Source organism: Pezoporus occidentalis, unplaced genomic scaffold (genome assembly GCF_034315485.1).
Source record: "Pezoporus occidentalis ecotype Australia unplaced genomic scaffold, CSIRO_AGI_Poc_V1 ctg197, whole genome shotgun sequence".
Classification (NCBI taxonomy): Eukaryota; Metazoa; Chordata; class Aves; order Psittaciformes; family Psittacidae; genus Pezoporus; species Pezoporus occidentalis.
The window spans coordinates 611,170-625,564 of NW_026913822.1; the positions used below are offsets into that span (position 1 = coordinate 611,170).

Below are 14,395 nucleotides of genomic sequence, written 5' to 3' on the forward strand. Positions count from 1 at the left end.
TCTAGAGGAGAGTAAAATGAGATTCTTTTAATTTTACAACATTCTCAAATCATTCAGAGCTGAGTGGAGAGCATCAGTTTTCCACTGTGGCGTATTTTGAAGGGTGTTTGAACCATTACAAACCACGGTTTAGAAATTTAGTCTCCCATCTTTCTCCTGCAAAGGTTGCGAAAGGTAAGGGCAGTCAAACGGTCATAAACCAATGACATTTTCAAGCACTGTTTTATCTAAATTTCATGTTTGCAATCTAGAAACTTAAGAGTGTTTAATTGGTTCCGGCTCTGGTCATTTGTTATGACTGTTAACATCAAAAGCATTTTCCACAAATATAAGGGAAGCTGAGGTCTTTGGCATTAGCATAACTCAAAACCACTGAGTTGCATTGGTTCAAAGAGGTTTGAACACATTATTATCTTTCAGCTGTGAGAATGTTTTGTAAGGATTATGAAAAACAGAAATACATGTTATGTGAGGTATTAACCACTCAACTCTATAAAAATCACTAGTTGCCTTTAAAAACATACATATCTGTATCTTAGCAGGGCTGAGATTTTGTTTTGTGGAACTGATTTCTTCTCAGTTTCATCTTATACTGAAAAAAGAAGACAACCCATTCTGGGGAGTATGCAGCTGCTACTGTATTATATTTTATAGAGTTCAGTTATTTCGTATGACTAATATACTGATAAGAGGAATTAAGTAATAATAACTTTTTGACTGTGATTCTACAGAAATAGTACAATTTACTTCTGATTAGTATTTATCAAATAATCAAATTCCAAACATATACTGAGCGTGTTTTGAAATAGCCATATTCCGTAGTTTGTAAACATGCTTCAGTCTTTTTTTAATGGCTACGTATAATTCAGGAAGTCAAATATCATTATGCAGAGGAAGATCAAATTTCAGTATCTACAGGTAGTATAGTATAGATAATATAGTATAGTATCTACAGTATTATTGTTTGAAATATTAGATACAGTTTGCAGTTCATTTTGACTAATACTATCTATTACTGTGAACTTGAATTACTTGAAAATTATTGTAACCATGGTTTTCTTTATTTTTAAGGAAATGAATTATTGAATCATCATGAGCAGAGTTCTCTCTTAGAACAGATGTATAATAAAGAGCCTACTCTGATTGAAACAATCTTCAGAGTATTGTCTTACTGCACTTTATCACCCACATCTCTTGGCATTGCTTTTGAGACCTACATGGAAAAAGAGCAGTTGTGGAATTGCTTATACGATATGACAGGTATTTTATGTAATAATAAGTATTTAAAATCTAATGTTAAACCTAGTAGTCAGGTTTTTGATATATAGTACATATTTTTTTTACCTTAATAAATCAGATGTAATTATAGTAGTTTACTTCAAAATTGTAGTATAATCAAAGTCTTTTGAGCAATCAGCTCATGGTAGGAGTGATGAAAATTTTGAAGACAGCAGAGGTTATGGAGCAGTATGGTCGACCAGGAGCCTTATTTCCTTGTGTCTGCCATACCAGCATGCTAGCAGCAGATCCTTTTTGTACCTCTTTATCAGCACAGGTTCTTTTTCTCTGTGCATTTAGTAACTCCAGACCTTTGCCACGATTTAAAAGTAAGAAACAAAATTAAAAGAGTGGAAAAAGGAAGGACTCCTATTGGGGGAGAAGTAGTCTGATGGGCATATAAACTCCACTGTCAACAGGCAGGCAGGCGCCTCATTTTCCATGGAGTGGGAGAGCTGCCCTCACAATTAAAGCATCTGACGCTGCCCTCAAGGAAAAGCAGTATTCAACCAGAGAAAAGAGGTGAGGTTTAGAAGGATGATCTTGAAATGTTGATAGATCAAATGCAGGAAAGCTCAAAAGAAAAGAAAGAAAGAAAATGGGAGAGTGTAAGAGGGGACACAGAATTATGAATATCACAAAATAAGAAACAGTTGTGGTAAAACTGCTCAGGTAGTCCTCAGAGAAAAATGGGGTTTCAAAAGTAGCAGTCTATGGTGTAAGAGAAAGCAAAAAAAGAGAAACATTGTATGGAAGCTTCCAGAAAGGCCATGTAAAAAAGAATGAAACTTAGACCAGCAAAAAGTACAAGCAAAATAGAGGAAAGGACCTAACATATCAAAAGACACCCCTCTTATGTCCTCCAGCACTCTGCCTGACACCTGCTGCTCCTCAATTCTCTGTGGTATTAAGAATGTGGAGAAGATTGATACTTGTTGTAATGTATTTGTAACTGCATTTGGGTGTTCTATTTTCAGCATGCAATCTCTGATAATACCCTATGTCTCTGTTAATGACTGTCATTTGTATGCATTTTTGTTTCCAAAATATCTTTTCTTCCTTTGCTGTTCCCTAGTGTAACAGTTGGAGTATCTAATAAATGCAACTGCATTAATATTATCAAGACAAGGAAGTAGAAAAAAAAACAGTTATATCTGTTTGCCTCATTGATGTCTAACAAGTAATTAAATTTATTCCATATGAAAAGGAAGATGTCAACTTAAATTAAATTTTTAGAAACATATTGAAGGAGAAAGGAGGATGAAGGAAATAAATAAAATTGCGTTTTTGGCAGTACTGTATTAAGATGGTACAAGATGCTATGTTGTTTTGGTTTATTTTCTCTAATAGGTCAATAGGTCTAAGTTATTATGACTCATAATGTTGTTACTTTTCTTTCCATATGAATTCTGAAACACTTTTTCCTGAAACAGATTTACACAAGTGACTACACTTACTGAATATTTAATAATTTTTCCTTCTGAAGTTTCCAGTTGTTGTGAGTCGGAGCCAGAAGTTATCAGATGCTTGAAGCTGACTTTGATTAATTCAGTCAAGGGTATTGTGAAGCAGATAATTTCTTTGATGCATTCATGGGAGGCAACAGAAAACTATGGAACATACCAGCACAAGCAAATAGTGCCTGAAAGTTTACTGAAAACGGTTCCAAAGGAATGGAATTATACTCCTCGGGAAATGAAGAGAAAAGAATCTGGGAAATGTGGGTGAAATTTATACACTGTTTTATCATTTGTCATAAAAGCTTGTTACTGCTTTAATGAGTACATATCAAAATTAGACAGAGTTCATGAGTGTTGCAGTTTGACAATGAATAAAATTATTTCCAAACATCCTGTGTGGGGTTTTTTTTTCCAAAGCACTTGGCATTAAAATTCAGTTATTCATTCTTGAGCCTTACACCAATGCATACACAAACAAGCTTTTTAAAATAAGTATTGTAGTACTGATAATAGTAGTACTGAAAATATTTTTAGCATCTGGCAGTAATAAGTTGGGATTCAAGGCAGACTAAGGTATAATATCTACACTCTTGTCTTAATGGCTGTAACCAGTTCTTAGTTATCTTTTCAGTCAGGACTGTTTAAATTTAGATACATAATGCTGACTGAAATGATAACAACTTATCCCGACTTTATAACACAGCAATTTGTGTTTGAATAGTGCTGAAACTGTTACAGAATATGATGCTGCTGGGTTGTTGAAACAGTTACTGAAGAAAGAGAAATAATACATGTAATAGGAGATATTTTGAAGGTTAGATGTAAAGCTGATTTCTAGTATATACTTTCATAGTCTACAGTGCCTAAAGCCTCCGTCATTTCAAAAGGGTAACTTTTGGAAACATTTCACCATAAATTTTTTGCCACCAAAATATTACCTGAAGATTTTCACTACAGTACCATCACTGCAGTATATTCTGGCATAAAGTTTTGAATATGTAGATTGAAGGGAAGCCAGAGCATCAATCCATTCTTTCTTTCCGTGTGTATTCTCCTCAGCGTATTGAGGCATATTTATGCAGCAGTGTGCTCACTGCACTCTTACTGCAATATCACTTTAATCCAGAACTACTTGTATGTCAATTTTAGGATACCAGTAAGCCTGAACTGGTATGCAAGCTGGGACATAAGGCTCAGACTTGGTCACAAGTTAAACTGGCTGTTGGACACCTAGAACAGATCTAGCAGTTTGGGGAGTTTGTGAGTTTTTTTCTGTGTGTGTGTGTGTGGTTTTGGGATTTTTTATTGTTTGTTTTTGAGGTTTTATTTTAAGAAGTTGACAATACAGATGCAACGAGTCAGGGGTTTTCTTGTTTTACCAGGGTTTTGTTTTGGTGATTTTTTAAATCACTCCGTATTGTGGATTACCTTTTGGTATATTTTTTCATTTGGGTTTTGAGCACCATATTTAGTGTAGTTTCTTCTACTTGTAATACCTGGAATGTTTAAAATGCTGTGCTATATAGCATGCATGCTTATGTGAAAATTGATGAGTCAAGTTTTGTAGGGTTGAACATAGAAAGGGATCAATAAAACTGGGGAAAAGATAATAAGAGAAAACTAAGAAAACTAAAGATTAAGAATGTATGTAATATCCTGAGATATGTAGGACACTGCTCCATTCATGAAGTTCTAAAAGTATTACACTACAATTTCAGAAACAACATTTTTACCATTTATAACAGCTGGGTGTTGTCTTTTTCATTTATTTTGTAATAAGTGTGCACATCAGGACTAATTATTAAGAGACTCACAGTCTGAATTCAAAATTTTCTAGGTTCTCTGGTTTAATTCATGTTATTGTTTAGATTTTGTGGGATTTATATGGAGGGAGCACAATAGAAATCAAGCTACCGTGTTGAGTACTTAAGCTTTTTACCCATTTTCCATACAAAAGAAAGTTAGAAATTATCATACAACATTCAGAAGCATGCCATGATAGAACTAGAATGTTAATGTTAATCATATCTTCTTTTCTTTCTTTTTTTAAGGCTTCACAAGGCTTGCAGCTCAGGCAGTATCTATTGTAATCAGCAAGTTACCTACAGTGATTGCATGTTTGCCTCCCCCAATTAAGTACTTCTTTTTTCTGGCTGAGAGAAAAATGTCAAGAAACTTTGCTGAATTGAAGAAAGCTGGTCTGCTTGTCTGGAACTTGATTGTAATTATATGTCGAATATTTGAGGATGGAAATACTGCAGAACTCTTAACAGGTGCAACACTTGACAGATGGAGCAAAGAAAAACTCAGTTTAATTCATGTGTGTTTAGAAAGTCTTATGGGAAAACAGAAAAGTGGCCCTAAGCAAGTGATCCAGAAGGTTATACAAAATATTGAACAGCAAAGACCAAACTGGATTGAAAGCCAGTTGCTGAAGGCAAGAAAATTGAGCATGGACAGGTAAGAACATTGTATTTTTCAAATGCTACGTTTTTTGGTTTTTATTTTGCTGAGTATTCCTGTGTTTATGGTTATCATTCAATTTCATTTAAAAAAAAAAAGTGAATTTATTAAATTGCTTAGTTCTTAATATTGATGGCTTTTGGAAAAGTGTCTTCATAGTACTCAGAGATTTCATATTTTCATGATTATCCAAAAATATGGACAATTTAATTGGTGTATCTTTCATAATGTGAATAAGTATGCCGACTAGAAGGCACCACAGTGTATTTATAAATTAGTTTTTTTACAGTGATTAAATTAAGAGTGACTATGAAAAGCTTTCGGTGTTCATGTGTGATTAAATAGTAAGCATACTTCCTTTTAAAAGACAGCAAACCCTGAGGGCAAGTAGGGCATATCAAAACAGGACTAAGAGAATATCCTGCTCTGCCTTTCTGTGGGAATATCAACCTTCCCTGCAGATTTGACATTAAAGTCCAAGAGTTTGGAAACTTTATAATGATTTTTCAAGGAGTTTTGTTCATGTCAAAGTGATCCTAGTCCTGTCTGGTTTAATGTTGAATCATGTACCATTTTGTAAAAATATCATTTATCAGCTCTCCAATATTAGATTTATTAGAGTTACAGGACTTACTGAATTAAGTTGTTGACTACTCAAAGTAAGACTGCTTTTTTACAATTAGTATTCTTGAAGGTTGCAGTTGTTGCTCTCCTGACAGTAATTTTTCATACAAACAAAGGATATAGTGATGATAGGTCGGAATCACCAATACCGGTGAACAGACTTTCATACAGTTCTTCAAGGGACAGTATCCTGTTTCTATGAGGAGTCAGTTGACATGAGTAGGACTAAATAGTAATAGTGTCACATGAATGTCAGTGACATTGACCTTTGTAATATTTACATTTCCATTTAATACTAATATACAAGCTCTAATCCAGTAATTAAAAGTTTGAAGCCAGATGCTAGTGACTGAAAGAGTCATAGAATGAAAAAACCATAATAGTGATGTGTAAATTGATACTTAACAGAATGGTTCCATACTATAATTTCTAATGTCACTGAGAGAATAGGTATTTAAAAATATAAACGCGGTGTAAGAATATATTGTGGATAACCTCTAAAAACCAAAACTTTAGTATTTGCACTTCTTCTGAAGCTGAGAATTTTAATTCAATATATCACTCTATTTGCTTTACTAACATACTGCAAAAATGCTGTATTAGCTATCAAGTATAGGACTGTGAGAAATGAATGTGGGGAAATGTTTCCTGTATGTCTGTAGTGCCAACCAAAGTGAGTGCTAGTTTGTGACTAGGGTAACTAATTTTAAGCTTAAGAATGCATTACCTATGCATTTGTGAGTATTTGCAAAACTATGATGCAGTGACTACACTAAGTCCCCTGACTTCAGTGGGATTTCTGCAATAGAAGTCTAACACAAATGTTATTTTGCCATTTTTTATTCAAACATAATGAGTCAATTTCAGGGAAAAAAGTGTCTTGTTAATAACTAGCTGAGATATGCAATGTGGAGGTATAATCTTATTGTAAATGCAAATTATGAAACTAATATATTAAAGCTGAAATTTGAATACGAATTAAACTAAGTAGCAGTCACATAATCAGTAAACTAAAAGCAGGTCTTTCAAGAGAAGACTTGTGGTGTTTATGTGATTTGTTTGAAATAATAATTGAAAATCTAAGTTGGCGTAAATTTATGTTTGTATGACCTTTTAATTATTAAAGGATTATTGTGGGTAACTATGCACATGCATTTATATATATATATGTTTTAGAAATGTTTATGATCTTTTAATAGATGCAGAGCATGGAATAATATAAACCCCCAAAATTTCAAACATTTATTTGTGATTCATCTACACAGTTGTGGAATCATCTTTAAAGTGCACTGAATTTTTATAAGCAAAAGTCTCGCAGGATTTTGTGTTACATTATTGTTATCAGAACTGCTAGCTACATAAGAACTGTAAATATTACATAGTTTCTTCTGTTGTGGCATGCAAATTAAATTTAGCTTTTCGGAAGATTTCAGAAAAAAAATCTTCAGTGAAAGAAAACGTCAGTTGCATGCATTGCCTCTCTTGTGTACTGCCTGAAAGAATTAGTATTCATTAAAATAACCTTCACTTTATGGTAGCCCCAGAGCTGTAAACAGTCACGTTGGATTCTGGAGAACATGCATCCCGAGAAGAAAAGAAATGCCTGTCTTTGCAAAGTAATTTGTCGAGCTGAAGATTATTGTTTTTATCATGGTGACCCTGACTTGGCTGGCCGGGTGCATATACAGATTAAGATGAATGCAGTTATTCGTTGGCTGAGGTCTGCCTCTTTCAGGGCACATTCTTCCTAATGACATGATGGATAGGCAGTCCCAAATCCAGAGAGGAACTCATTAATCATAGCAGTGACTGAATCCAATCATCTGCTTCACCTGCACACTGACAGACAGGAAAGGATGCAATTTGGGCACTGACACAGATATACTCCTTTGTCAGAGGTCCTCAACTTTTTTCAGTGTCAGTCATGAAGAAGTTTGGAAAGAAATTCAGTTTATATGTGTATGTTGCATCAAAAGATCAGTCTTAAGCATGCCTTAATTTTTAAGATCAATTTCTTCAAAGCTTTTCTGTATAATACACCATTATAGCAGAGTATCATTTACTTCTATTCATCAAACAACAAAATTATAGTTTATATTTTGAAACTATTTGCTCTGTAAGATGTTCTGAAGCTGCATTTGGAAGCAATATCAGCTTTAATGTCCAGCAGCTGTATAGCATTTAAGTGTGCCTGTAGGTCAAGCAGCAACTTTCAGTGGAACTAATTTTGTAGTCATGGCACACTTTCAACAGTAAACTACAACACACAGCTGATTATACCAAAGTACATTGGAACTTTTTGGGTTTACTTCTAAAAAATTGTGCTTTTTTATATTCAGAATGCTTCTTTCGTAGAATTTAAATTAATTCAGTAATGACTGTAGAATGAATAATATATTCTTGTCGGTCTTTCAAGTTCTTGACACACGTCAAGGTGCCAAAATATACCTGTGTCACAGCTCTCATATTTGAAGACAATAATTAGTTTTTTTTCCTTAATATTTTGTCAGCATACAATGCTAGGCTGGTAACATGTTTGTACGTAGAGAGAGCAATCTGACAATGGTCCTAGTTTTGAAAGCATATTTTTCAAGGCATTTTGGATGGTCATCTTAAGGTATTTTTTTGATAGTGGTTTCACACAAATACTTTTAAGGAGAAAAGAAGCACAGTGTAAAAAGTGCAACAAGTGTCAAATATGTACCTTTGAAATGATTACCATCATACCAATGGAAAGAAAAAGACTTCAGTTTAAAACTTCTAACCTATACTTAGAGTAATGGCTACTTTTCTGACATGTTAATTAGGCTTTGATATGTACAGCAACAAGCAAAGAAAAATGTATGAAAGATCAAATGCAAATGCCATTTCTGGTGGCAAAGATACTTCTCTAGTGGGAAAGAAAAAAAAAATTTGTTGCTTATATATCCATAGAGTAACAAAGTTTACTATTTTCATCTTTCAGATTAAAATAATTTTAATACTAAAAATATTGTATTCAGCATTTATTAAGTAGTTCTATAAAGGCTTATTAGATGTTTGTACAGCAACATTTATTTTGTGCAAGCCAAATCCTTGTGTTTTTAAGCTGATCTTATATTAGTATTTTGATTTTTATAAATTTAATTTAGGAATATCTGCACTTTCTCCATATTCCAGTGCCTCAGCCACAGTAGGTGCAACGTTAGAGGAAGGAGGTATTGGGTTCACTGAGCAGAAAATAAACATGATGGTCCTGGATATCTGCCACAAACCAGGTGGCAGCGAGTACCTGAGGCAAATTTATCACATCATCCAGCTCAATGAGGTAAGGAAACGACCTTTTTACCGAGCAATTAGGTGTGTACTGGCCTGAGGCAGCGTCTGTTGGCAACTAAGGGTTAGTCAAGGAGGTGATAATTTTTCTTAAAGTCAATATGAAATCCTATATTGTACTGTAATAGAATCCATTCAGTTTAGGCTTTTCTGCAGTTGTACAGAAGAGAATACTTTCTGGAAAACAATGTAGATTTTATTTATGTACTTAAACAGTAGTATGGCTCATAAGCTTCCTTCAGATTCTGTAGACCATAGATAAATTTTAGGAGTTTGAACCCAGTAAAAAAAAAAAACAAAACAAAACAAAAAGGCGAAAAACCAAACCACACACATTAAAAAAAAACCAAAACAAAACAAAAAACAAACCAAAACCAGCAAGGTTATTGAAAAATTGACTGTTACAGGAAGTAAAATTAAATGTGGTAAATCAATTTTCCTGATTTAAAAAACAAATGAAGAAACAAACAAACACACCCTAGGGCTGTTCTGAGGAAGTAAATGCATCCACATGAAAACCTTCCTTAATCTAGATAACTCTGTTCATTTAAAGTGCTTTTGAAATGACAGTAAACAAATTCAGGTTTGTTTGCTGCACATGGAATTTGGGCAAAATAAGAGAATTATCTCATTATTTCTAATGCTGTACTAAATTGCCCAAAGTTACCAAAAGCATTTTGATTTCATACACTGAAATAAACACAGGTTTGCTTAAATTGCACGGTAACACAGATCTATACAGCTTAATTAAGAAAGTTCTGTTTATTAGCTTTAATTACTAAATTACTTTTCCTTGAATGCATAAGCAGGTGCTGTTAAGATCATTGCAAGTATACAGAAGTGTTTATAATAAAATGCAAAATAATGCAAATATAGGCATAGGCCAAGATTTTTCTTTTTTTAAAAAAAAACCAATTAGGCAGCTATGTCAGTGTGAAGGCAATAGAAAGCAGCTCAGTACTGGCACTGTGCTTCTGAAAATCAGATCAACTGTTTAGCTCTTAAGTATAGTCTTAAAAACAACCTTTGTGCATCTGCATTTGGAAGCTTTAGAAGCAAAGTAAGCAGGTATGTAGAGATGGCAACCTAGTATTAATTTCAAGTTTCATCTCAAATAATTAAATGAATTAAATGGTTCAGGAAGTGAAGTGAAAATTATTACTGTAATACAGTTCAAACAAAACCTTTTCACCTGGAGCACATTCAGGATTACTCTTACAGAGTGAGGAAGATGAGCAAGATCTCCAAAAATAGCATGTAATGCAGTAGTTAAGGCAATCACCTAGAGGCCAGAATAGGCAAGTTTAAATCTTCATTCTGCCTGGTTTAGACCAGGGAATTGAATATGCATCTCCCGCATCCAAACTAGCTCCCCAAACTGCTAGACCATTAGCTACCAGCATGGAACTCTGTTCTTTTTCCCTGATGGAGTTGTTTCACCCTGTAGAAATGGCTGTAAAATCCATTCTGTAACTTCCAGGGTCAAAAATAGAATCATAATCTCACTGAAGGGGTAGAATGCCCATATCAGGTTCTGGAGACCCTGAAAAAGATCTGGCTCCTATGAGTATTTGGCTATTTATACAAAGTGGAGCAGTTCCAATAGGAGGTAAGATGCTGGGAGAATTAGGTGGAAGAGGGACTTTAGACTGACTTTGCACATCCCAGGTGGCTTTCCTTGAGTTTCTGCAGCTGGTAAGAGCTTGTTAAATATGGAATGTTTCTCAGTGGAAAAAAAAAAAAAAAAAAAGTCTTGTTTTTCTTTTGTTTTGTTTTATTAAAAAACAAGAAGAAAAAGAATCTTGACCAGCTTGAGTCACAGAAGGATGTAACCTTGTTACTTCAAATTGCCTTTGAAACCATTAGAAAATATTTTAATGCTTAGCATGGTATTACGGTAATGCACTTTTCAATATCGTTTTTCACTTATTGTGAACACAATATTGTTTTACTTTTAGTGTGCCTGACTATCAAAAACTATACTTGATTGCCTGTTCAAATGTCCATCCTTTTGTTTGGAGACTCCTCTGACTATCAAGGGATTGTATTCTTAAAATTAGTTTGGAGATCTTTATGCTACACCACTTAATAATTGCCTGTGAATATAGAACAAAATGATGAGACAGCAAATTGTTGTTCTTAATAATTTTCCTTAGAAAAGCAGATGAAAAGGGATATTGTTCTTAGAAGCTTTATTTGGAAATAGAGTATTATGTTATAAAGATCTATAATAGATACTATAGAATTCAAAGCACCCTATTGTCCTTCATGTATTTACCTAAAAGAATAATAATTTTTAAAAGCATTTTTTGACGAATGGCTGCCAAAGAGAAACCAACTCTCCTGAGCTGTCAGGCTCAATAATATTCTGTCTGGTTGGTTTCATGCCCAGTCAATAATAGTGAGGATATAGCTCATAGGTTTTAAAAAATGATTTCATTTCTATTTTCACATTTTTGAAATACGACTTTTTCAGGGGCTACAATACACACTGTACTAAAGGAGTTCTTAAAGTAACTCATTTACCAATTTTTAATAGGTCTCTGTGTCAAAACATAAATCCACAGTATTCCAAAGACAGAAAAATGCCTGTACTGGGAAGTGAACAGTCTACCACTCAAAATGTTCAAACCCTAGCAAGCACACACAGCAATTTCCAGTATCTTTGCTAAAAAATCCAACACAATCTGCTTGTGCTCTCTCTGTGACACGCAGAGGGCTTGGCTTCCCTACAGACATGTAGGGATTATGTGAAAAAATGTAGGTAACAGTGTATTTTCACACTGTTGTCTTAAACCAAAAACGCTCTGGCTTCAGAGTCTTTTTGGTTCAGTTGGGGTTTTTTCTGGGGGTATTTTGGTTTTGGTTGGTTGAGGTTTTTTTTTCGTTTGGGGTGGGTTTTTTTAGTATTTTTATCTTTTTTTATTAGTTTGTTTTGTTGTTTGTTTTTTTTTTAATATTTTCATGGGTTCTTCATTTGTTTTCACAATCTCGTGTTTTTTCTCAAGCAGTCCTGACCACTGGCTGCAATCAGCAGAGCAAAACAGTCCTACTTTTTCTCTTGCCCTTGTCTTTTCCCACTCCTAGGACCCTCTTTCTACTACTACTAGAAATCATGGTGCTTGTTTATATGGCTGAAACCTTTCTTTCTTTCTGGATGATTTCACAACATATGCTAGTGCCAACACAAGGGAGAAACAGCTGCAGCATATGTGGACTGGGAGAGAACTTGTGCCTTTCAGGCCAGATCACAATTGGATCAGTTTAAACTGATGATGAAATTATTCTTTCATAAAGACCTACTGAGGAGCACAAGGTGCCTTGGCAGATAGTTCACATACTCCCTCACCTGCCTCTGAACTTTTTTATCATCGCAGGAGTACTGCAAAATAAAAGGAGGATTTGAATCCACCCGTCTTAATGAAAGCTCACCTTGAGTACTTGCTCAGTGTTAAGGCAGTCCTATCATTGTTATGATAGGACTTAACAACAAACTGTTTAATCACAGTAGCCCTTCTGGCAAATAGATCTGTAAGTGTATCATTATCTAGCTCTTGGTAAAATAGCTCTATTAAATCAAACCATTTTATTGGCATGCAATGGTGATTTATTTACGTAGTAGTTTAAGAAGTGAAAACAGAAAAGCTTGTGGCCAAAGTAATCATGCATCTGTTACAGTATAGTTTCTAAAATTGCCATGTAAATCATAAATGATTTCTAGTCTTTGAATGCTCAAACAATTAAAAACAGGTTTTAAGAGTGGGAGAATATTTATTTCCTGCATTTAAACAACTGGTTTGAACATATTCATCAAAGAATTAATTTCTAGTCATGTAGTAACTATTTAATGCTGTCAAAAAATAACTTTAAATATTTGTGTGTAGTTTATCCTGTAAAAGAAATCATGTAATGGCCATCTTACGTTATAACAACTTATAGAAAACAGTTGGTTTTCACTTCTGCATATATATATTAGATGAGTACCGAGACACATAATTTGATGACAGTTTCAAAACAATAGCCTATATGATTGTAATTTGCTTTAGATGGATGGATATTCATGGAGGTTATTTATTGTTTCTTGTAAAATGGTGGTGCTCTTTAAAAAGGTTTCTATTTTGTAAGAGATAATTCCTTCCTTCCATTAATATAAGGAACTTCTATCAAACGCACGGTGAAGTTATGCTTAAAATTTAGGAAAATTTCACTTAGAAAGCTAGGAGGCATATACTGTTCTGTGGTTGTTTTTTGGTGTTTGTTTTTGTTTTTGTTTTTGTTTTCTTTCTAAAAGGAATATTTGAAGGAGCAACTGTCTTGTGAGAATTCTTCTGAAGATGGTGTTACCTCCAATAAATGCCTGCCTTTGACACATAACAGCAGAGAAGAGCAGCCTGTCTTCAACCCTTTCCAGGTGTACAGAGAATCTTGTGCAAAAGTGTTCAATCAGGTCTGTGAAAATTTGAAACCTTGGTTGTAGTATAATTTTTACTTGTCAATCTTTTTATGGTCATGATAATGTCAGAGGCTGAAATTATGGAAATGGAATTAATTACATATGTTCACATTTGATGAAGTGCAAAGGAATATTATTACTCAGGAATCCAATAAGGGCACCCTCTACAATAGCATGATTGTCCTTTTCTTTCATTAGAATTATTGCATGTAAGATCAATTTGCCTTTACTGAGGCTTTCTGTATTAGTTCAGTATAGTGAAGGAAAGCCCATTAGTAGCAACAACATCTTTTACATCTATGTAATGGTACATAGGGTTAGTCTCAGTCCTTTGAAAAATCGCAGCAAAATGCCCAGCGCACATATAGAATCTTCCTGGTAAGTTTTCCACTGAAGTGCTGAATGGTAAATATAAAGGATGGTTTGGAAATACAGAAATTTAACAGAGCAGTGAGAGTAAGCAGGGGAAAAAAAGACTCCCCACACTAAAAAGAAGGAAAACATCCATTTCTCTGCTCTGCATTGTGTGATATGTAAAGGATTATAATTTACTTATAGAAATTAGTTTCCTGATAATGAAACAGTTAAAGAAAATAGATGTAGTAGCATAAATCTCTGTCAGAGCCCCACATGACCGATTTGTTACACAAAACAGTATGAAGTTTCTGACAGCACTTGGACACTTAAAAGTCTTACACCATCATTTCTCAAGTCTTCCTAATCCATTACCTGCACTTTTGATTCTGCCCCTCAGTTTTAAATATTTAAAAATAAATGGTATTATGGTAGCACAAAATACACT

The 14,395-nt window shown here is 34.1% G+C and overlaps 1 protein-coding gene across 3 annotated transcripts in view; it reads left to right on the forward strand.

Moving 5' to 3' along the window:
- Positions 1-14,395, forward strand: part of KIAA0825 (KIAA0825 ortholog) — a 247,886-nt gene that overhangs the window by 113,265 nt on the left and 120,226 nt on the right. For all 3 annotated transcript variants that reach the window (XM_062617491.1, XM_062617492.1, XM_062617490.1), the window contains 5 exons: positions 1,072-1,260; positions 2,765-2,998; positions 4,790-5,198; positions 8,985-9,132; positions 13,432-13,587. In XM_062617491.1, coding sequence (XP_062473475.1) covers positions 1,072-1,260; positions 2,765-2,998; positions 4,790-5,198; positions 8,985-9,132; positions 13,432-13,587 — 1,136 coding nt within the window. The remainder of the gene's footprint in view (positions 1-1,071; positions 1,261-2,764; positions 2,999-4,789; positions 5,199-8,984; positions 9,133-13,431; positions 13,588-14,395) is intronic.